This window comes from Geotrypetes seraphini, chromosome 2 (genome assembly GCF_902459505.1).
Source record: "Geotrypetes seraphini chromosome 2, aGeoSer1.1, whole genome shotgun sequence".
Lineage (NCBI taxonomy): Eukaryota > Metazoa > Chordata > Amphibia > Gymnophiona > Dermophiidae > Geotrypetes > Geotrypetes seraphini.
This window is the reverse complement of record NC_047085.1, coordinates 319,130,853-319,155,647: the sequence shown is the minus strand read 5'-3', so window position 1 is coordinate 319,155,647 and position 24,795 is coordinate 319,130,853. Positions and strand designations below refer to the sequence as shown.

The 24,795-nt window shown below is 41.1% G+C and overlaps 1 protein-coding gene across 2 annotated transcripts in view; it reads left to right on the top strand.

Annotated features, from left to right (window-relative positions):
* The window catches only part of GPD1L (glycerol-3-phosphate dehydrogenase 1 like), a 122,009-nt gene extending 102,497 nt beyond the window's left edge, over nt 1-19,512 (top strand). Inside the window, exon 8 of one of the 2 annotated variants that reach the window (XM_033930107.1) lies at nt 17,726-19,512. In XM_033930107.1, the coding sequence (XP_033785998.1) occupies nt 17,726-17,822 (97 nt within the window). In that variant the 3' untranslated portion in view covers nt 17,823-19,512. Of the gene's footprint in view, nt 1-2,401; nt 2,465-17,725 lie in introns of those variants that run through there. The other variant, XM_033930108.1, reaches the window with a different exon arrangement.
* Nucleotides 19,513-24,795: the final 5,283 nt, after the last annotated feature.

Below are 24,795 nucleotides of genomic sequence, written 5' to 3'. Positions count from 1 at the left end.
TGATTTTGATTGCTGGGAAATAGCGGAGTGCAGTGGATGGCTGCCCTGGCCGCCGGCTATTTTCTACCTCTACATCCTATTTGAATTTTAGAAAATTTTTAAAACTTATTTATACAGGATGTTTCTGAAAGATTAGTTTTTATATCTCAGTGTAGATGTTCAGTTTATATTTATTTGTTAAACCACATAGATTTGCAAGGTATTGTGGTATACAAATGTTATGTTACGCGGCCAAGCTTATTTTCGCTAAAGGCAAGTTCGACCACGTCTCCCCACTCCTGTCCAAACTTCACTGGCTCCCAGTTCACTCTAGAGTCCTCTTTAAATGTGCCTGTTTAGCTTTCAAGATCCTACATGGCATCCTTCCTCCCGTTATCCCACTCTTCTGGAACTCCTCTAACCCTAATTCCACTAGATCCTCCCCAAAACTGAAACTATCATTCCCCTCTGCAAAAGGTATATCCCGCGTAGGAAAACTAGGAACATCCCTCCCCTTTAGAACCACAGAACTCTGGAACAACCTCACATCCCCGCTCAGAATTTCAAGCTCCCTTCAATCCTTCCGCAAACACCTGAAAACTTGGCTCTTTTCAAAAATCTAACACCTCCCGCTCTTTGGTACCCTGTCCCTCTTTATCTTCCTAGCTCCTTTCCTATAACCCTTCATTGTAGCTCCTTTTCAACCTAACCCTGTAAACCGTGCCGAGCTCTACGCTTGTGGAGATGGTGCGGTATACAAACCTAAAGTTTAATTTAGTTTAGTTTAGGCATTATCAGTAGAGCACTTGGGCAGCAGAGAACAGCTCTTTGATTTGTAGCTTCTTCCCTTCAAAGCACTTTGCAGGGAACAGAATGAAGAGGAAGAGCCTGGAGCAGACAGGGCACAGAAAAGAAAAGCCACTTTCTCCCTAATCCTGCCCTTCCACTTCTGACAGCAGGGCACACAGTAATAAGGAGATTTGTTTGCAATGGAGAAATTCTTTTTAGGATCTTTGAAATGTAAAACAAGAGACTGGTAGGTGTCTTCCTTAAAAACAAATTGAGGAGGGGGGAAAAAAGAGAAGAAACACCTTGAGAGGCAAGGAAGAAATCCAAAAGAATATTCTATGACTAAACAGATGAGACATAAAGATTATTCAGTAATAAGTTCTGCTGATACTAACCATCTGAACATTTTATTTATTTATTTAAAAATTTTATAAACCGCGGCCTTCTCTTCTTCCTCCCGGGCGTTCCTGTGCCGCATCACTACTGATGTCGTCAGCAACCCAGCATACAAAACGCCCGGGAGGGAGAAGAGAAAGCCGCGAAGCAGTCTAATTAGATTTTTGCCGATGCTGCTCTTTGCAAGGTATATTGGTCTCAAGGTCAGTGGTGTTCTAATGGGAGGGAGAGATGGAAGTGTCGGCGAGGGTTCGGTTGCACAAGGGGGGATAGAAAAATGCTGGAAGGGAGGGATTGAAGCTGTGCAAGGGTTCTGCTGCGCAAGGGATGGAAGGGAGGAAAGGCACAAGGGGATGGGTGAGAGGGGAGGAAAGATGCTGCACATGGGGGGGAGAAAGAAAAGAGGAAGAATTGGGGTGGAGGGGAGGAAGGAAGAGATAATTGTACATGAAAAAAGAAGACCTACCCTGAAATAAGACCTAGTGCATTTTTTGGGCCCAAAATTAATATAAGACAGGGTCTTATCGCGGAAACACGGTTGTACTAGGTTAACGCAGTTTTAAGACAAGCACTCAGTTGGTGCGAGCTCTGTGTGATACAGCCGTGAAGAAGGACTCAGGATTCAGAACAGGAGAGAGAATTATTGTGCTCAGTACAGTGACAGCATTGCATGCTGAGCCACTGCTTCCTGTCCCAACAACCCTGCCCCCCCCCACCTCTCCCCGAGCTGAGTCCTAATTGTCCTAGGTGCTGAAACTACTCTTCCCATTCTGATTTGCATATCATTTAGACTTCCTTCTTTGGCTGCCAGCAGCAGCTAGCCCAACCATTGCAGACTAAATCGGGATGAAGAATAGTCACTGGAAATCAGTCTTCAGGCACCTCTTCTCCAATATACAGTATGACTAGTTGCATTGTCGTGCAGTTCTCCATAGCAGTGCCACTGTACCACCCTCTCTTAATTCCACCCCTCATAGACTTCTCTTCCATTACACCAGAGGGAATGTGGTAGGTGTGTGGCAGAATGGGTGAATTAGCTGATTGTGTAGTGGCTCTGGCACATAGCACAGCAGGCAAACTATTTGAGTAGCAGCAGTGGTGAAGGGCACAGGAAGAGACTTCCCCTGCCTTTTAAGGTAAGAGGCAAGCAGTGCTAGAGAATGACACAGCATAGATTTGTCCCAGTCTCCATCACCACTGTTAACCACAGGTATTCATCTCCATGTTATTCCTTAAGGCAAGAGGGAAGAATCAGAGTATGAATGGACACAGCCAGTGACCCTCAAGCCGTGCATTGAAGAATGCTGGTGTAGAAGAATTGCGGTTGAGATAGACGCTAAAGAATGAAAGTCCCTGGTATCCAGAGCAGATATTGTGATGTCATAATGCCTCATTCCACCAATACCTAAGAGCCAACCTCATCAGCGATGTCACAATGGGTTCTTCATCCTATAGTTGGCTCACATAAGAATCAATGGGCACAGCCACTTACCTTCAAGCTTTGCTTTGAAAAATCCTGGTGTAGATGGACTGAGGATGAGATAGACACTGAAGAATAACACAAGGATGGGTACCTGCAGTTAAACTGATGACGGGGACAAATTCTTTAGGCACCAGTGAGTGCACCTTGATTGAGTTTTGCCCCATGCTTAAACAGCTGGAGCTGAGTCAGTGACTACCCTGGGTCAGGCCACAGAATTGATCAACCACTGAAAATCAAGTTGGTGTTGTTTTGCTGTCGTCTTCCCCATCAAGTGCTATGATGTAGAATTTTAGCTGGTTGAAGTGGAATTTGGAAAATAAACGATGATGCTGTGCAAACTGAGAATAATAGTCTGAACGTGTCCAAAGAAGCACTACATACTAGTAGTCTCATTTCTGTATATAACAAATTTGTTGTTATAAATGCAGCATTTTCTAATGGTCTTCAAATTTTAATGGGGGTGGGGAGGCATTTAGCTGATCCGCCTCAGGCATCTTGGGCTGACTCTGCGAGGTGCACACAGAAGAATGGGAAATAATTTAGGAAAAATGAGCTATTAGAAGGTAATATTTTAACATGTGTTCCATGTGTAAAGCATGTGTTCCATGCACAGATGGCTGTTATAGGATTGCACTTAGGCACCTATGTAAAACATGGTGCTTAATTTTACAGTCTAAAAAGAAATGGGACTGTGGAGCCAGGGGAGGGGCGGAGAGGTCAGGGGCAGGAACAGAGTGACTGCTCTATGCTCTGCTTGAGTCTCCCCCATTTCCCTGAAGGCTGTCTGAAAGGGAGGGGCTGGAGCAGACATTCCTGCTGTTCTAGAATCTGTAAAGCAACATTCCAGATCATTCATCCAATGAGCTGGTAAAAAGTAGGTGCACAGCAAGATTTTGACTACTTTTAGGTGATCTACAAAAAGGTGTTCCCAGAAGTATAGTTCTGTGCTGAGTTGGGATGCTCGTATGTAACCAGTGCATCACAAACTGTGCCGCGGCACACTAGTTTGTCCTGGAGGATTCCAGGATGTGCCTCGCGATGCTGGCGAGGAGGAGAGGCACCGGCTGACTGCTTCCAGGATGTGCCTCTCGCAGTGAGAGGCACATCCTGTGGTCAGTCAGCCAGCGCTAGTACTTCTTCTCCTTCTCCTCACCTTTCCTTCTGCAGCACCCCACCCCCACCACCTGCTGTAATAGGAGGCTCAGGGCCAGGGCTAGAAGACATCTGAGCATTTCCGGGTGCCGTCTAGCTGCAGCCCCGAGATTAGTGTGCCAGCAGCTTAAAAAGTTTGTGAAACACTGTTATAAACTATGCAGTAAGCATTCAATGGCAGCCTTCTATCAAGCAGGGTTAGCGAATGATCATTGTATATGTTAGGCCTACTGTATAAAAGCAAATAAGCACCTATGTTGCCTTTATAAAATATCTCTCTCTCATCTTAAGGGAAATAAAGTCTTAAATATTGCAAAAACCTCAAAAGTACTCCAGCCATTTAATAATTCCCCCCAAAAAACTTGCACTATTCAAAATAAAGGGCAGTAAGTCATGCCCAGCAAGTGTAGCAATTTTATTATATCAGATAGGCCCCTTTTTGAACATAAACACAATTATCCTGGTATGAAATTACCTCCCATATGCCCAATTCATCATCAGAGTCCTTCCTTTAAAACCACCTTTTGATTTGGAATTGCCTAAGGCAAGCTTACAAAACACATAACACAAGAGAACATGAACTCATTAGATGCACAGGCACTTCTGCATATAATTGTTATGAACTGTGCATTAAAATGATTTCAGCTTGCTGCTAACAAGTGTAAAGCCTCCATACAGGAATTTCTCTTTGCATGAAATTTAGAGAAACAGTCCCATAGTATGATCTTTTCTGTCATTGCAGTTTGATCTTGTTATCCATTAAAATTTCAGTAAAAATAATCTAAATAATGTTATATATCCTACAATAATAGACCAAGAACAACACAACTTCCCCCCAAATAAAAACCCAACCCCCCCAACACATCACTCCATCAGTGTCATCCAATGTTGTTTCTTCAATGAACGCTGACTTTACAAATTAAACTCCTACCCCTATAAAAGTCTACACTTCTCCCTCCGTATTCGCAGTTTCAGCAATCGCGGTTTTGATTATCTGCGTTTTTTATCTTGCTGGCTCCTCCCCCCATATTACGTCAGCTTGCATAGAGAAATCGCTGATTCCAAGCGTTTACAGAGAAAATCACTGATTCCCAGCACTTTCTTCACCGTGTTTTGCCTCTCCTTCAGGAACAGGCCAGGTCTCCCAATATGTTATTCGTGGTTTCACCATATTCACGATGGTTTTTAATAGAAAACAGCGAATAACATATGAAAAAGTTATTCACAGTTTTTCTGTATTGGTGGGTTTGTTAATCCCCTATCACAGCGAATACGGAGGGAGAAGTGTAATCTCCCCTCCCCAAAAAATAAGATCAAGGTGCATCCATCCCTCATGTTGTGGGTTAAAACAACCCTTATGCCAATCATTCACTTGCTCCATGTCCCATATCACTTTTAGTCTTAGCTTCCAATCCAGTAAAGTAGGACCCAATGCTTGTTTCAACTTGGCTTCTATTCCACACTTTGTCACTGCCAAATATCTTTTGTCTAGTTGACCATTTGAGACCCTGTTGATATTTACGACCAAGCAAGCAGGCCATAGGATCCAGAGAAAACACTTTTCCATTTTTCTAATAACAGCAAGCCAAAACATCTATTTAAGGCAACAACTTCACCAAATATGCGTGATTGCAGTTTTTTCAGGGATATGTAATTGTTTTGTTCCTTTTATTGTTATGCTGTTAATGCAATGTAATTTGATTGTCAAGATGTTGCTGCTTTACACCGCTTTGAATGAATCTCTTCATAAGGGCAGTTTATTAAATCTCAAGGATGTTTTCTGCTATCTTTTTCCTTCAGATTCTCTTGACCTGAGAACATAAGAATTGCCCTATTGGGTCAAACCAGGGGTCCATGTAGCCCAATATCCCGTTTCCAACAGTGACCAAACCAAGTCACAAATACCTTGCGGGGTCCCAAAAACTAGCACGATTCCAGGCTACTTAACCAGAATTGTTTTAGACAAGGCAAGGTTTGTTACTACCCATAGTACCATAGGTTGGCTATACTATATTTCAGAGGTGAGATATGGGTTCCAGGAAAGCAAGATTGGTACATCAGAGAGATAGAAAACAGTTATATCTATTTATAGTATACAACTTATAAGTTTAATTTTTGACCCACAATCTTGCATCACAGCTTATCACTTCCCCCATTTTTCTACAAGTACCTGAATTCCTGCAGAATTTGAGGAAATATCTCCTAGCAGTAAACTGAGTGCTTGGCACTCAGATGTGTGAGGTGCCCAGCATGTTTCCAATGGCCACAAAATAGGGATCTCTGTTTATATTCAAGTCTACTAATGGTCAATGCTTTTGTCCTCCTTTCCAGTGGCCAGCTCTGCTCTCCTCCATTATACCATCTCCCAGTGATCGGTGCTGCTCTCCCACCTCCTCCAATAACCAGCGCTGATCCCCTCTGATGACCATCGCTACCCCCCTATCCCCCGATGATCATTGCTACTATACTCCACCCCCTGGTATTGGTCCTTTCTGTTCTGGCGTTCAGCGAAGCTGATGCCGATACTCTGTTCTGCAAATAGATATTAGTCACACAGTTTGCAAAATCTTAGGAATAAGCACCAGTGAGATACAGAATATAGCACTGCTTATTCAAATAAATGTCAGAAAAGGCTATTAAAATATTTCAATAAATCCGTAGTGTTACAAAATTATTATTAATGGATGGAACTCCACCAATAAACTATGGGCTCCTTTTACAAAGGTGCGTTAGGGCCTTAATGTGCAGAATAGTGCGCGCTAAAATGCCATGCACGCTAGCCGCTACCACCTCCTCTTAAGCAGGCGATTGTTTTTCGGGTAGCGCGCACTATAGTGTGCTAATCTGGTGCGTGCGCTAAAAACGCTAGCGCACCTTTGTAAAAGGAGAGCCCTATATCACCTTATAAAGAAAATATTAATATGAGGAAAATTAGCTTGCTTGATTAAAACAGCTCTGTAACAATAATTAAATATATATATGTGAATATTTATTCAAGAACTAAGACTCAGAACATTTATAAGCAAACTGAAAATTTATTTTCTTTTTAGAGCAAGTATAAAATTAAAATTAAGCAAGTAAAGCAGTTACAGATAGGATTTTTAAGCAAAGATAATAGTATTACACAAGACAAATGTTGCTAAAGCATAAGGATCAATTTATCTGGATTCAAAAAGTTATTCATGATGTGAATAGTCCTTAAAATGGAGAAGAGGCCACATGGCTGATAGAAGCACATGGCCTACAGCATGGTCCAGCTCTGTGATCCGAGGGAAGAGGAAAAGAAGAGTTGTTGCAGCTTGATTCAGGCTGGTTCCAGAGGGAGAGAGAGCATGTATTAGAAAGGATGCCACTTCATATTTTATAGGGTTGAGAGACCTGTTCTAGAAATAGAATCCTAGGTGGACGACATAATGATTAAATTCTCTGGACCCATGATGCATAGCAGTCTAGCCTTTTTCTCTGTTCCTAGGTGGTGTCATGATTGAATTAAAAATGGTGCCCCAATACAGAGTATTGTTACTATCCTTGCTGGATGTTATGTGCATCTATGGGTGGTTTAAAATGGAGGATAGGCAGAGTAGCTTAAAATGGTGTGATGAGCTTCTATTGTTCTTGCCGATTGGAGTAGTCCAAAGATGAATTTGGTGTAAAGAGCTTCTGTCCTGCATCCTGTTCCACTGATAGTAGAGTTCTGTTTAGCTTTGCTATCCACCCTAGCTGTCCTTTTTCTAATCTGAATAGGTGTACTTAACACTTTCTGAAGGCAGATGGCTCAGTCCTTTCTTTTGTAATAGGTGTATTAACACAACACCTGAATAAGATGGCTGGAGGCAGGGCTGGCTCAGAAACCAAATCAGAAATTCACTTTTAAATCAATCAAATTAATGTACTTAACTTAAATTCAAATAGAAGTTCACTTTACTATAAATCCACAATTTATTTATTTTTTTATTATTTATTTATGAGTTTTCAATATAACAATCAAGTATAAACTTGTACAGAAAAGCAAAATTTCAAGAGGCAAATAAAAATTTTAAAACATAATATAACACAAGAAATAATTGTATCTTTAATCTCACTCAAGTCCTCTATTTTGGATCCAAGATTAAAAATAAGCGGAATTAAGGTAATCAATTAAGGAAGAAAAAACAGTTATAGGTAAAACTGTGCTAACAGTCGTCTATCTCTATCCGTCTTGAGCTTTCTCCAGTCTTGACAGTGATAGGAATGTTGTCAGTTGAGACGGTTCAAAGAAAACAAATTTATGCAACTTATAATAGACTACGCATTTACAAGGATACCGAAGGAAAAAAGTTGCACCCAGGGCTATAACTGCTGGTCTCATTAGAAGAAATTCTTTTCTCCGCTTCTGTGTATCTCTGGCCAAATCAGGAAACATTTGAACTTTCAGTCCCAAAAATTCTTTATGTTTATTTTTAAAGAATAGTTTCAGTAACCATATTTTATCCATTGTAAGAGCTACTGAAAGAAGCAAAGTTGCCGGTATGGCTGCTTCCCTATCTGAGGATTCCAATAAGGCTGTAACATCCAAAGGCTCTTGATTTACTTCTTTAATGTCTTTAACAGGAAGGTAATACACCCGAGAAAGAGGTGGTATAGAAGATTCAGAAATTCCCAATATTTCCGTCAGATAGCGAGTAATCATTTCTCTAGGAGTTACTGTTATAATCTTAGGAAAATTAATTAATCTAAGATTATTACTTCTTGTAGAATTTTCAAGTGACTCAAGTTTCCTTCTTAAGTTTGTATTATCTTTGATTAAAGCTTCCTGTATTACTCTTTGAGAGTTAATATTCTGTTGTTGATTTTCTATCTGCAATTTGTTTTCATTGGTAATTTTCCGTGTTTCTAGAATATCCTTATCATACAATTTAAACCGTTCTTCCACTTGGTTTAATTGGGACGCTATAGTTTTAGGAATAGTAACTACCAGGTCCCACAGAGCATCCAGAGTTACCGCCTGGGGTTTAATTATCTGAGGCAATTGAAAATGTAAAGTCTTATGCTCACCCACTGGCAAGTCTTCCAATGTCTGTCCGGACTGGGTTAATCCATCTCCCGCTGTTGTAATGACCTCGAATTCCTTGTTCAGGTTTCCTGGAGAAATCTGGGAAACCGAATCTCTGTCCCCCGGACTGATCTCCACAGCCTCCAGAGGAGGAAACACTCCGATTCCCGGAAGTTCCCCCTCCCTCGGGGAGCTAGCCGTTCGTGGATACGGGGGAGGTGCTCGATTGTCAGGGCTAAAGGTAGTTTCAAGCCCCAAGGAGGACTGCTGCGCGCCGTTTTCCTGCAGCGTCTCCAGCGGGGGTAGCCCTGTTCCTGCCGACGTAGCCTGCATGCGCCGGATAATTTCTTCAATATTGCCTAACACGGAGGTCTCGGGGCGCCGCGAGGCCCCAGTGGCACTTCTTCCTCTTCGTTTAGGCATCTCAAAGGTAGGAAATCGTATTTGTATGGAGAAAAAAGTCCAATTTGAAGAAAACTATCGGGAGCTTTCGCACAGCGTCCCTATACCGTCGCCATCTTGGATCCCCTATCTGCCCACGCTATGGACTTTTAAATCCACAATTTAAATCATATCCTGTCTTGGGTCAGGCAATAATTCCAGCAAACTTACATAATTTACCTCCAACAAAACTAAATACATCCTGCTGCATATTTTATCTCCAAGCAGAATTATAAAATCATTTCATGCTACAGTAGGACCATCAGAGTTGACACTATCAAAGTGTTGTCAATGGGACTTATCTGTATTCGTATTAGGAGGGTTACTTCAGCTGACACGAATCCATGTTTCATCAGTATAGGCTGTTTCAAGGCAATCTCCCCCTGTGAACAGATTTTTTAAGAGATTAACTAAAACAGAGAAACTTCCTACCTAGTCACAAAAGCTAACACCGAGAAACTCACCCTGAACAGCGTTCTTTTTTCCAAAACTCAAAGACAAAAGTGAAACAAACATGGCCGCGACGTTCAAATAACAGCTGAGAACGCCAGGGTCACATGACATGAGTTGAAATGTAACGAAAAGCATAAAGACACAGGCTAGACTAACATCATCTTCTCCACTTCCTTGTTTAGACCACTAATTTATACTGTATTTAATCTATCCACATTTGTTCTTTATAATTAAGTTTCTCATGAATATTGCCACCTCTCCACCCTCTTTCCCCTGTATCAATAATACGCCATTTGATATCAGAAACTCTATGCCCTTTAGTAATCCAATGGTGAACCAAAGGGGCTTCCTCAGTTTTCGTATTGATTTTTATGTTCTGTAAGTCTTATTTTAATAGGGCGACTACTTTGACCTACATATACTAGAGCAGTGTTTTTCAACCTTTTTACACCCGTGGACCGGCAAAAATAAAAGAATTATTTTGTGGACCGGCAAACTACTAGAACTAAAATTTTAAAACCCCGTTCCGCCCCATCTCCGCGAGCTCGGTCCCCGCAAACCATCTGATCCCATCCGAACAAGCCTCAGTTATGATTTTATATTGAATGTATTTTATTAAAGTATAAAAAGAAACAATATTCTGTACAATTGTCATTTTATAAATACAAATAATACAGAGCAAGGATCAACAAAACCTCGTCTCCCCTCCTCTTCACATATATCCCCTCTACTATCAAGAAAACGGAACAAGTCAAATTATTACAGAATGCTACACAGAAATATCATGCTAACAGAATACTGCAGTCACACATGACAGGAATAGTTTTAGGGGAGTACAACTAGGGCAACTGCCCCCTGGTCAGAGAGTGCCCTAAGCCAGCTGGAAGCTAAAGAAGCACTGCCAGGGCTTTGCAGTCCCCAGTTATGTCTAACACCAGTTCTAGCAGGATATATATTTCAAATCAGATATACTCTAATCACAAAATAGAAATAAAATTATTTTTTTCTATCTTTTGTCGTCTCTGGTTTCTGCTTTCATCTTCTTTTCACTCTCTTCCTTCCAGCGTCTGCCCTCTCTGTCTCTTCAATCTAGCATCTGCCCCTTCCATCCACTGTCTGTCCTCTCTCCCTTCCATATGGTATCTGTCTTCTTTCTATGCCCCCTCTCCTTTCCATCCAGTCTGCGCCCCCTCTCTCCTTTTTACATGATTCATTCCAGCTTCACTGCTCTCTTCATTTTTATCTCTCCTACACCAGATCTACCATTGTTGTCCCTCTCTGCTTATTTTTCTGCTGACCCCTTCCTATCATCAATCTCTCTACTTTCTCATGTCTGTCTCTCCCCTTCCCCTCCTCTAATCTCCCTGCCAGCTGTTTCCTTCCTTTTTTCATTCTCCCTTCCCTCCTCCTCCTGTCCAGCAGTAACTCTCTTCATTTCCTCCCCTCCCAGCAGCATCTCTCCTTCTGCCTCTCAAGTAGCAGCTGTCCCTTTTTTTCCCTTGCCTAGCAGCTTCCCTCCAGGTCCAGTAGCAGCTGTCCCTTTTTTCCCTTGCCCAGCAGCTTCCCAGACTCCTTTCCCTCCACCCCTCCCAGCAGCATCTCTCCTCCCTCTTCAGTAGTAGCTGTCCCTTTTTTTCCCTTGCCCAGCAGCTTCCCTCCAGGTCCAGTAGCAGCTGTCCCTTTTTTTCCCTTGCCCAGCAGCTTCCCAGACTCCTTTCCCTCCTCTCCTCCCAGCAGTATCTCTCCTTCTCCCTCTCCAGTAGCAGCTGTCCCTTTTTTTTCTCTTGCCCAGCAGCTTCCCAGACTTCAATAGTGGCTTTCTCCCCTCCCAGCAGCTCTCTTTACTTCCCAGCGCAGCGATTCAGGAAGGCAGCCTCAGGTCCTTTGTTGGGTCGCGCCGCCTCTGAGGAAAGAGGAAATTGCATCATCAGAGGCAGCCGCGACTCAGCAAAAGCCCCAAGGCTGCCTTTGTGAATCGCTGCGCTGGGAAGTAAAGGAGAGCTGCAGAGAGGGGAGAAAGCCACTGTCGGAGGCTCCCCAAGATCTCTCTGACCCAGCGCGGTCTTCAGCTGTTGATCTTGCCGGCACTGCGCGGACCGGCAGGAAATTGAATTGAGTCAATCTCGCCGGCCCTGCGCGGACCGGCAAAAATTTCCTGCGGACCGACACCAGTCCGCGGACTGGCAGTTGAAGAACAGTGTACTAGAGCACATGGGCATACTATTATTGCATATATTATATTACTAGTAAGGCAAGAAGCTTATACTTGAGATCATATAAGTATATCAGTCATGGACTGATCCACAGTTAAGGCAGGCTCTTTGTGGTGTGCTGAGAGGCTCCACAGCTTGGTGGTTGACTCTCATTTCTGCATAGCCTTGATAGGGAAAGGGAGGCAGCACTGATCACTACAGTTTTCTTTTTTATGCTAGCAAAAAAGAGAATGTAAAAAGGGATGCCTGTTAATAATGTGATAGAAACTCAGTCAAGTGGCTAATGAACAAGCACCGATTTGGCCCTTTTTATGAAGTGGCCTTTGACCATCGGATTTAAAAGGTTTTGTGTTAATAAATACATTTAAAATTTAAAAAAAAAAAATTGTGCTAAAACTTATGTTAAGGATGTCTACTCTGTAGACTTTCTCACCAGGAATAAAAGCCTTGTGCTTCATACTTACCACCATTGAAAAGTCCTGAAAACATAAAATCTTTTGGTTTTCATAAGTTGGAGGACCTTCTGATCCGACCACTCATAATATCTCCTGTGATGTACATAATTAAGTAGTTTAAATATTAAAATCCATGATCTAAAATCACTCGAATGTATTGGCCCCAATCTAAGCACTCTTTCAATACACAGGGGGCCCACTGCCTCATGCAACTTTAATACTTAGGGAAGCCATTGTTCCAATAATCACTTCAGATTCTGGAATCTCCACAAGATGCAGATTGCATTGCTGAGATCTATTCTTTAGATCAGGGGTGTCCAACCTCAGCCCTCTCTAGGTCAGGTTTTCAGGATTTCCCAAATGAATATGCATGATATCTATTTGTATACAATGGAAGCAATGCATGCAAATAGATCTCATGCAGATTCATTGGGAAAATCCTGAAAACCCGATTGGATTGAGGCCCTCGAGGACTAACGTTGGACAACCCTGCTCTAAATTATCAACCTATTCTTCCAGACTTACAATTTTAACTTGCAGAGATTGTTGTACTGCATCCTGCTGTTGCTTGCGGTCCTCCATATCTGACATTTGTTGATGACTTTAAAAATCCATCCACATGACATCCAAACAATTATCCACTGAGGCTAATTGTTCTGTAATAGTCTATAATTTTTTTTAATCTATGGAGGACTCTATTATCGCCACAACCTCCGCTATCCAGGTGGAGTTTACTGAAGAGGTGTGAGCTGCTTCCTCTTCCGCCATCTTGGAATCCCCCCACCGACATGCTCATTATTTTTCTTTGGGAGTCTAGAAGCCATGATTCTCCTAAGTGCTCTCCAGAGGTAACACCAAATTCTCTAAAATCTTTAGTACAAATCCAGGTCAAATTCACAAAGATGTAGTGGCATGGTGGTGGTGTTGGGGTTCAATATTCCAGTGAGGCCTAGGAGCTCAGCTCTCTTGACACCTGTTGCTCAGCATCATGTGACCTTTAATCCAAATATGTTTAAAAAATAAATCCAAAACAAGCTTTTTGTATTTTTGTCTAGCTTTTTCCCCCTCCTCTCTGCCTGCACGAGCCATTAAGAATGCTTTCTCTCCTGGCTGTATTTGGCAGAAAAGGTGTGAGAGGAGAGGGAAATGCAGAGTTTAATTTAATGTAGACTGCTGCTTTAAATATTATAATTCCCTGGGAAGTTTAGGGTTAAGAATATGAATAGTGATTAAAACAAATGGTTAATGTAGAATAAGGAGACCAAAGCATAATGTTAAATTTTCAGTAGTCTGAATAGCCAAGTGTTATAACAAAGCAATATGACGGTGCACTTTTTGAATCAGCATTGCATGACTTTCCTGGACACCCTAATTAATTAGCATGTCTGGGATACTTGTTAAGGACAGAAGGTCAGACATACATTTCAGCTCTAGTCATCTGGTTGCCATAACAGCCTGTTAAGAAGAGTTAATTTGCTCTTTTTTTTTTTTTTTAATCCCACTGTGTGAGTAAGTAGGTTGCTATGAGAACAGTACAACTTACTTAGTTCATACTTTCTTCTTTTTGATACCATATATTTTGTGTCTATTTCCTTAATATGATCAAAATATAGAGCTAAAAACGTGGTAGAATATAGTTGGAAGTAATGGTACAAGTCCCTTGAGGAGAAAAGATATGAGCAAAGAACTTTTGGGCTAAACCTGAGTGATTGCATCATGCCCTAGGATGATATGCCAGGAACCAGTGCAGTGGGAGAAAAATAATGAAAAACAAAGCCTAAAAACCCAATGAGAGAAAATTCAGAGCAGCCACATATCACATATGATGTATTGTGATATTATGTATATGCAATAGCGTACCAAGGGGGAGTGGGAAGGGAGGGCGGATCGCCCCAGGTGCCACTTATGAGGGGGGGGGGATATTCCCGACCTTGGAGTCACAGCCTGTCCCCAAGGCTCTGGGTAGCCCCCATGGCCCAGCATGTTCCCAGCCTTCTCGTCCAGTCCGATGTCCCTTTATCTTCCATCAAGCTGAAAAAACTGCCAGTCTCGGCAATGATTCAGCTACGTCACCCACAGCTCCCCTTCTTGCTTTCCTCATCTGCCAATGACACAACTTCATGTTTCCGTCTGGGTGGATCACAGCAGACAGAAAGCAGGAAGGGGAGCCACAGGCAACGTAATAGAATCAATGCCAAGGCCGGCAATTTTTTCAGCTTGATGGAAGGTAAAGCATCAGACCAGCAAGAGTTATTACTAAAAATATTTTTTTACATGAGGGGGGGGGTCAAGAAATGATGGACCCCGGGTGTCACATACCTTAGGTATGCCACTGTGTATATATGTCTGAAATATTATTGTAAACTGCTGTTACACTTTGATAATTTGAAGTATATCATGATATTAAACCCAATTCAATCCAATATTGTGGTTAAAAACTTTTAGAGACAGACAGGGAGGCCAAATGAGACAAACCACATGCAACTAGTGTACAATCTCACCTCCCAAAAAGACGAGAAAGCAAATTAAAAATAAAAATAAGTCTCTCTGAAAAGCTGCAGAGGATCTCTTCATGATAGTTCTAAGGAGTGGTCAGGCCAGAACACCAAGCCCTCACCTTACACTGGTGGTTTAAGATAGAAGTGAGACATGAAAAGGAGATAGAGAGTTAAGAAGATGGATGATGGACTGGTTCATAAGAGAACTAAGCGATTGCTAGAAGATTGACTGGATAGATTGCAGAACCTGAAAGATGGAGGTGGTTTTGAAGTGTTCAAGAATGGCTTTAAAAGGAGCTATGCTCTTTATGATGCAAAAATCACTCCATTAAACATACTGAACAATCCAATAACTATAGAAGTATAATGGGAAAATGGAGGAAAAAGCCTCAGATTATGAAGAAATTCTGTGAAACTGCACTACCAATTATATCCATCACAGGCATAAAAAACCTCCACTGAATATAATTATAGTCCACCTCAGCACTATCACTCTGTTGCATTTAATTTATGTACTGCTGAAATTTGGTTATTTTATGTTTTTGTATTATTTGTAACCCACCTTGAGCATTCGAAGCTGCAGGCTATTATAATTTCCAGTGCAATAGGGATAGTTTGCTGAACTGTAGGGTTCTCCATGCGTGCTTGCAAGCATGCTGAGGAAGATGCCAATCACAACTTTCCAGCTCCTCCTCTTCCTCCCCGGTCTCTGCTGCCCTCTTCAGTTCTTTCTTCTGCAGGCAAGCATGAAGGCGTCATTTTGATCTGCTCCCTCTATTTGTTTATTATTTTGCACTGGTTTTCATTTTTTTCAGTTTGAACTGAGTGGAAGGCGACAGAAGATAGTGGTTAGTGGGGATTGTCACTATTACCCAGTCAGGTGAAAGTATTATAGTGCTGTAGGGAGAATCCTTTTTTTGGTAGCAACATTGGGTGTGGGTGGATTGGGGGGTTGTGATGTTAAAGCTTGCTTATGTTGCACAGTGCATAGAGTTTCAGGGCTATTGCTGACATGAAAGCAAGAAACCTAAATCAATCTAGACAAGCTCTCAGCCTGATTCAGTCTAAAACCTACCCACAGTTCTTGGATGTTTTCACCTGACTGCCCAGTAAACTACCTTAAAGCTCTTTAAGTATCGAGTAAATTGTACTGTTTGGTCGCTTCCCCCATTTCTGGTGGAGATCACAGCTATACAAGTAGTATAACTCAGGTCATGACAGTTTCTTAGCAAGCAAATTTTAAAAAATGCAGCTAATCACAAAAACTGGAAAAATTGGGATAACATAAATTATAGTTTTTGGTGGAAATCCTTATGTCAAATTTATAATTTTGAACATATGAATTTGTTACAGTTGGGACATTATAATAAATTCAAAGAAATTTGGGGTCTATTAACAAAATTTTATTTGACTTGATCAATAACATAGTAGATGATGGCAGATAAAGACCCGAATGGTCCATCCAGTCTGCCCAACCTGATTCAATTTAAATTTTTTTAAAATTTTTTTCTTCTTAGCTATTTCTGGGCAAGAATCCAAAGCTAAGAAATGAGTCGCTGCTATTGTTTATGTTGCAATCTTTACTACTATCACATCTTTTCTTTTGCCGGAGGTGGTCTCTATAATTGTCCTTCGTACATACACCACCCCCACCTTCTAGTTTAAATGCCTAGAAAAATATTGTCTAAATTTCTCTGCAAGGTTTCTTTTTCCTGCTGTAGTAATATGTAGCCCATCAGTGCAATATAGCTTCTTGTCCTTCCATGTATTTCCCCATCCTCCTATGTACCTGAAGCCTTCTTGATGACACCAGGCTTTGAGCCATCTATTAAAGTCCTCTGTGTTTTTCGCTCTTTGCTCTCCCTTTCCATATGCAGGCAGTATTTCGGAAAAAGCTAGTCTTTACAAAAGGTTTCAAGCCCTCACCAAGCTCCCGGAAAGCTTTCTGTGCTGCAAGTGTGAAGTTGTTGGCCAGGTCATTTGTTCCCAGATGGATAACAACATCAGTGTTAAAATCCTTAGTTTCTTCCTTAATTATAGTCAGTATTTGCCTGGAACTCCTGGTAGCTGAGGATCCTGGAAGACATTTCACTATTTTGGTCTCCTCGCCTTGTGTTCCAAGGTTAATGCCTGATGATGGAATCCCCCAACAGTAATAGTTTTCTGTTTTTGGCCTTTTTATTTGTGCTTAGGATGCGCTTGCTCTCTTGAGTTACCTTCATTGGTTCCAGTCCCACCTCCCTTCTGTTTTCCTGAGTATCGCAGTGCACTAGTGGAGCGAAGGAATTCTGTAGAGGTAATATTTGTGAAGGATGTTTCTGTGTTACATGTCGCAGTCTTCCTGAGCCTACTGTGACCCATTTATTCCTGGGCTTTTTTATTCTTTGAGGTAGAGGTGGTAAGTTGGTATGATTTTTTGGAGTGATGAAAGCTGCTTTAATTGTATTCAATCCTGTTTAAGTTTGCAGAGCTCCTCCTTAATACTAGCAAGTTGAAGACAGATGGGGCAAGCCTTAAGCCTCCAAATAGTGTGTCTTGGAATTAAAGCACCACAGTGATTGCATAGAATAAAGGTCATCTTGATTGGTTGTGAAGTGACTTGATTTGAGTAGTCCTGATTACTAGTATTACTCTTTGTTTTCTGTATGAGCGCTTAGGTGGATGAGCCTGTAAAATCCCAACCTTAAACCAACATCCATCCGCTTCTTGCCTCATCCCTCTCTGAACCCTATTCCCATTATTGCTGTCTATCTGTCCAGTGTGCTTCAGTGTCATTGTAGGGTGGTCTAAAGCCTTATTTTGGTTTTCTTCTCTACTCTTGCCCCTCATTGTAGGTTTCCACTGTTCACTGCTATATATGAAATCTGCTATGAAGAGAAACCTGTGCTTGAGATGATCTCCTGCCTTCAGAGTCACCCGGAACACATGTGACGAGACTGGTGAAGAGAAGTCATATTGGATTTTCCAGATAGGCTATTGATCTTCACGAACAGTCCACCTGGAAACCTTAACCATAAGAATGTGATAGTTATATAGGGGATGGGTTTTTTTCTACCATATCTAATGTAGGTAATGTAGGATGTTTCTAGATGCATTATTGTCCCTTTACTGGCAAAAAAGCAATGAATTCTGTGGATGTTCAATACTAACCACATACGTAATCTACTTCATATATTTTTATAACCAAATTTTATTCTGTAGCTCACCTCAATGTTCTTCCCCCTGTTTATTATAATGGACTCCATACATAAGGGTTTTAATTAACATTTTTAACATAGGAATTTTTTAATGATTAATTACAATCATTGTATGTTGCCCTAGCTAAGGCACATTTTCACAGGAAAAAATTATGAACAATCTGTGTAATCTGTATCTATCTAAGGTTGGTCATGCTGGCTCCCCCTTCTCTCTTTCTATGATGGGTTATAGTCGTGTTTCTGTCCCATTTGCAGCAAATTCCTTCTCTCTACTTTGGGAGACTTGGAAAGTGGATTTTCTCAGGAGAGGCTTTACCCTGCCTCATGACTTTGTCACCCTTGGCCCATCACTGCGCTGTATGTGTCATGTGAACTGTAGGTGGGCCAAGAAACCCACAGTGGAGGCACTGGTGCTACCTCCACATAAAGATTGACTTCATGCAACACAGTCAGTGGGATTTCTGCACTTTTGTTTATACAATTCAATGTAATTCATAATATCCAACCTGTTCTAATAATTAGTGACTTTGTCCTGCAAAAGTAATTCATACATTTCAGTCATGTTCTAGGCCTCCCAATCTCTTTCTTCTCATGTCTGGCTGATTAAGCCCTTAATTGGCTGTGGGGTTCATTTAAAAAAAAGAAAAACATCGAACAGATGTCATAAAGCAGTACTTGGACGTTGGGATCACCAAAATGTCCAAATCTCCATTTACAAAACCTACCGTACTTTCTAGACAGTTGTCTATTCCATTTCATGGGGGCATGTTGGAGGCAGAGTTAGGGTGGGCTTAGGACTTGGATATTTTGCAGCGATAATCAAACAGTTTACAAAATGTCCAGGGCGCTATTTAAACGTTTGGAGCTAGACCTGTTTCAAAAACAAGTAAGATCAGATGACCACAGGAGGCATGAAATCATGACACCCCGTCCCTCCCTCCTCACATTCACACAGTGGTCACTGACTCCCTCCCACTCCCCAAAGATGTGAATGAAACAGTACATATCTGCCTATATGATAGCTTCAGATATGACCAGTTCTAGTAGAGCAGCAAGAAGGTCTTTTGAGAAGCCTAGTGGTCAGTACAGTGGACCCCAGAGAATGGGACTCAGGCCCATATTCCACCCTAACTAGTACACTTGTGGTAGAAAGTGTGTTTCCTCCAAAACCCTTCTATACTGACATATAAGTGCCACCTGCAGTCATAAGGGCTATTGGGGTGGTAGACAGGTGGGTCCAATAGAGTTTTGGTCAGTTTGGGAGGGTTCCCATACAAAATAAGGGGATTATAGTGAGATGTAATTTGTAATTTATTTCTTATATACCGCTAAACTCCGTTAGGATTCTAAGCGGTTTACAGAAAAATAGACAATAGGGTGCATTAAAATTATAAGTAAAATAGGTACTTAGAAATTCCCTTACTGTCCCGAAGGCTCACAATCTAACTAAAGTACCTGGAAAAATGACAATTAGTAGAGTAATGAAGAAATAAAATAGAGAATAGATGAGAAAAATAAGAAAATAAACATTCTAATAAGACTACAATGATCTAAAGGACTTTGAAAGGTTGAAAAAAGAGGGGAGATAAGAATAGATGCAGAGGGAGAACTGTTGAAGCAATTGAAATTTAAATGAAATTTAAATGAAATTTGAATGATAAAATAAAACAAAATAAGTGGTAAAACAATAAGTGTACCTGGGATCTTTTATGTGAAGTTTACTGCAGTGCCCCACTTTTAAAAATGGTCAAAAAAGATAGATGCACTAAGGGTGAATACATCTAGAAATAGTCATTTTTAAAATAAAAACTAGATGTGTTGTGGACATTTTCTCTACCCAATTAAGATGTCATATCAAAAATGGCCCTGCACATGTCATAGACATTAAAGGTGTCATTTTGTAAGTGGTTGTATAAAACAGTGTTTTTACATGCTCAGGTAGGTTTTATAAACTAGCTTGGGGCTATGTGCACACAAAATAAAGCTCTCGGCTTTTGTGCAATGTACATGTGGGCGGAGAATTGATAAGTAATGGATGAAATCAGTACTTATGTGTTTATTTCTAAAGGACTACACAAGCAGAGTTATAGAGAATGACATGGGGACAAATTTTTTCCTGTCCCATCCCCACAAGTTTTTTTCCTGTCGCTGCTCCATTCCTTCAGGCTCTGTCCTCATCTGCACAAGCCTCAAACACTTTACAATCATAAGTGTTTGAAGTTTGAGCAGTTAAGGCAGAGCTTATGGGAATGGGACAGGGACTGTGACAAAACCCACAGAGACGGGATGGGGAAATTGAGTTCCTGAGGGGCTGGGAACAAATTTGTTCCTGTCTCATTCTCTACAGAGGATTAGTTAAATATACTAACAAAACATCTGCAAAATCAGAAATTTTAAATTCAGAAAACTTAAAACATATACCATTGATCTCGAGCTGTGCCCGAATCTCTCTTATAAAAGGAACCAATACTAAAATAAATAAAGACGACAATGGACATCCCTAGCGTGTGTCCTGATGGACTAGAAAAGGCTGGGAAGAAATCTCATTAATATGCATCATGGCCTGGGGGTCCGAGTATAAAACCTGCACTGCAGCCCCCCCCTTCCAAAATCCTCTATTCCATAAGAATACCTTAAAAGAGAAAATCTCAAATGAATGCCTTCTCCACATGAAAATTTAACAAAGATAATCTACATCTTTGAACCTCTTCCAGAGAGGCCAGAATGGAAATCCATAGTGACATGGTCCTACAGAACACAGATGTTCCCAGGGTTGTAGTTTGGACAGTATGTAGGTATAGGTTGCTGTGTGTACATGCATTTTATAGAATACGTATGTCTATTGCCACCCTGCCTGCTCGTTGCCCAAACTACGGTCTTGGGAACTCCTACCATGTACACATTTACTTTGGCATAGAGGTGGCAGTAGAGGCTAGATCTCAGATTGCACTTCTCACATCGTGATGCAAAAGTTTATACATCAACCATGAAACATTTATAAATTTACCCCCACTGCTGCTTTCTCCACACATGTCATTTGAACAGAAGGGTTGTTCTTGGGTTTTAGTTTGAGGGGGGGGGGATTGACTATACTTCACAACTTTTTCAAGTGAAAATAGATAAAGACAAGATCTTGCAAAGCTGTTTTTAAATATACCTTTGGGTAGTATCAAAAAATGGATCCCTCTTTGGGTTTTTTTCTGCACGATGGAATTTTTTATATGTTGTTACTGTGTTTTGATCACTTTTTCAGTTCTATGTTGCAAATACACTCTCTTAAGGCTTGATGTGTTCAGCAGAACAAGTTGTTTGGACCAGCCATGGCCTCTAGAGATAAATCGATGTCATCGGTACCAACGGTACTGGCATCGATGCCTCCCTCAACATCTGACATTATTCCTACATCAGATAAACCTGCTAGAAGTAGACATCCTCAGCATCGAGTCCCTCGATGCATGCCAAGCGCCAACACCATCATTGATCTCCTGTGCAGGCTGTGTCTCCTATAGAGCGTGCTTCCTCATTGAGGTCATGCCTTGACACCCTGCAGCACCAATGGTATTAGCTTTGAGCCAACGGTACTGGTGCAGTCCTTCCAGGGCCAATTGAAGGAGTTCTTATGGTGGGAGCTCGGTGACTTGTTTAAGCTTCATACAGCACTGGTGCTTCCATCGATTCCCTCAGTTCTGGCCCAGCCTGAGCATGGCACATTGAGGCCCAAGGGTACCGACTCCAGCTCTCCACTGAAGCATCGACGGACATTGAGATCACACAGTACTGATGCTTGCTCCTCTAAATCCAAGCATGCATCGCAACTGTTCATCTCTTTTCACCCTTATAGGTTTGGCCTCCCTGTAGCCAGGCAAACTATTTCCACATGGTTAGCAGCCTGCATTTCCTTCTACTATGCTCAGGCTGGGCTGCAGCTCGAGGGACATGTTACAGCTCACAAAGTCCAAGCTATGGCAGCATCATTGGCTTTTTTGCATTCCACTCCCATTGAAGACATTTGCAAAGCAGCTACTTGGTCCTCAATTCACACATTTACAGTTTTACAGAATTTATTTTCTTCCTAATGGCCAACTCTCCCATCATCCCATTCAGTAAGCTATAGAGTCCCACATTTAAGAATATGCTGCCTGCTTGTCCTAGGATAAAGCACAGTTACTTACCATAACAGGTGTTATCCGGAGACAGCAGGCAGATATTCTCACATTCCTCCCACTTCCCCTGGTTGGCTTCTTAGCTTGCTTATGAAACTGAGGAAGGCATTCACACATGCGCAGTACGGGCAGTTTGGAAGCTTCTTCAGAAGTTTAAAGTGACAATACGCTTTTAGCAATGTCCATACCAGGATGACGTTACCCACATATGAGAATATCTGCCTGTTGTCCCCAGATAACACTTGTTACGGTAAGTAACTGTGCTTTTTGTTTGATCCACAGTCACCTTATTGCAGACAGATGACACCATAGCTTCCCCCCCCTCCCCCCCAAGGTTTGTACTGTATTAAACCAAGTAAAGGAAAACATTTACAAATATAACTAAAAAACATACAATTAACTATATGGTTCAAGTACTGATCTAATGCAAAACACCTTTGAGAATTTAAGAATTCACCTCCCCTCCTTTTTTTTTTTTTTTTTTTGCCCAACCCCTTAAAAACAGTAAGCATACCCCTAATATAACACCCACTCAAATGTAACACCGCTGCCGTAGCAGCTTTCATTCATTATTAGTTACAGAATTTGTATTTTGAGGCAGGATGAAATTTTATGCATATTATCAGACTATCTACAGTATAGCCATCTGTTTTCAAGATCTAAATCTTTTCTGTTTCCATTTAACATACCAAAATAACTGGAGTCCCAACTTGAATGACCGATGATTTCTTTGTCTTAATGTAGAGTGATGATATTATCCGTATGAAGTGGACAGAATGGGGTGGGACCATGGCCCAACGTTGTTTAGCAACCAGAGAGCCTAAGGCTAGAGTCTGGCCCCTTCAACCAATAAGGTTTTCTGTTCCCTCTGCTTACTGAACAGTATTTGTAGGTTCTTGGGAAACACAGTTGCTGTACCAGCCTAAACAGCAGAGAAAACATTCCACAAGTGGCTAAAAAGGAACTGATCATGGAATATCAAAAGTCATCTTTCTTGATTTAATAAAGACTTTTGATATTCAACGATCGGTTCCTCGGATATCATTTTTAGCCACTGGTGGACTGTCATCTCTGCTGTTCTTGTTTTGGTGTGTAGAAAGTGCGAAGATATTTGTTCTTCTGTTTTTTTGCTGCTGTACCAACCTGCCTTCATTTCTGTTTTTTTAACATTTCATTTTTTTGTACCAAACTGGGCATTGGAAAGTTATCAAAATACTACTTGAGGAACGCACAAAAAAAGCAGGAAAGGCTTTGGCTTTATGACTGGCCATTTGTGAGGCAGCCTGTTTTATCTGAATTTATTTTATGGTACTGGTTTGTTCTGGTGTTTTTATCACTTCTATCAGACTATAGACTGTTGATAAATGTTTTTCTTCAGTGCTGTTGAACTATGGCATAATGTATCGCAGTACTGACAAAAAGTTTGTCATCTCTATATAACTACATGTCTGAAAAGTTTAGGATAATAGTTTTCTATTTTCTTACAGACTATCTTGTTTGTTCAAATGAGTGATGAATTGATTGACACAACAACCTGGTATAATAAATACTCTGGAATCATGAACTGTAAGCTTTGTCACTCCTTTCTTTATGGCTTAGTGTCAACAGTTGATCGCTGGCTGGTCCATTCTTCAGATGCCTGTTTTTTGGCAGGTCTATTTTCAAAAAAGTGGCTGAGTAGCTTAGTGGTTAGAGTACTGAGCTGAGAACCAAGAAATACAGCTTCAAACCTGGTCTAATATACCAGTTGTAGATGCCTGCCGGCACCAAACTTGATTTAGGGGCCAGTTGGCATGGTTCTACAAATGGGACCTAAATTTGATTGGCATGCAGTACCGCTTTAAGTGCCATTTACAGAATCAGGCCCTTTATCTTAAGTGTTGTTTTTCCACACCAGAACTTCAGCGTCAACCAGACATATTTGGATCCTGCACCTACAACAAACAACGTCATCGTTGATCTGCTCTGCTCATGAGTCAGTTCCTGGGGCAGGTGCATAATTTCACTAAGTGCCAATGGAGAGTGATTTTTTGGGTGGAAGAGATAGATCTGGCATGGTGATTGTGAAAAAAAACCCTTGAATTATAGTATATTTATTTAATTAAAATATTTGTATCCCACATATCTACCAATTCTAAGCGGGTAACAACATAACAAACATAATGGAATAACAAATTAAAAAACAGTTTAAATACATAACACAAAAACAAATTACATACCATCATCAAAATATAAAAACTTCTACTACCACACCCACCAGCCCTTCTACCAATTAAAAGCACACAAACAAAAACAGACAGCTCAATAACACTTCTAAGTAAAATCAAAAAGGGCTAACAGCAACTGTTCCCCACCATCTCTATTCAATTAATGAATTATAGGGATCAGCACTGCTCTTCAACATATTTATAAACGACCTGGAAATTGGTACGAGTGAGGTGATTAAATTTGTGGACAATACGAAGTTATTCAGAGTAGTGAAAACGCAGGAGGATTGTGATAACCTGCAACGTGACATAAACACGCTCAAGAAATGGGCCGCGA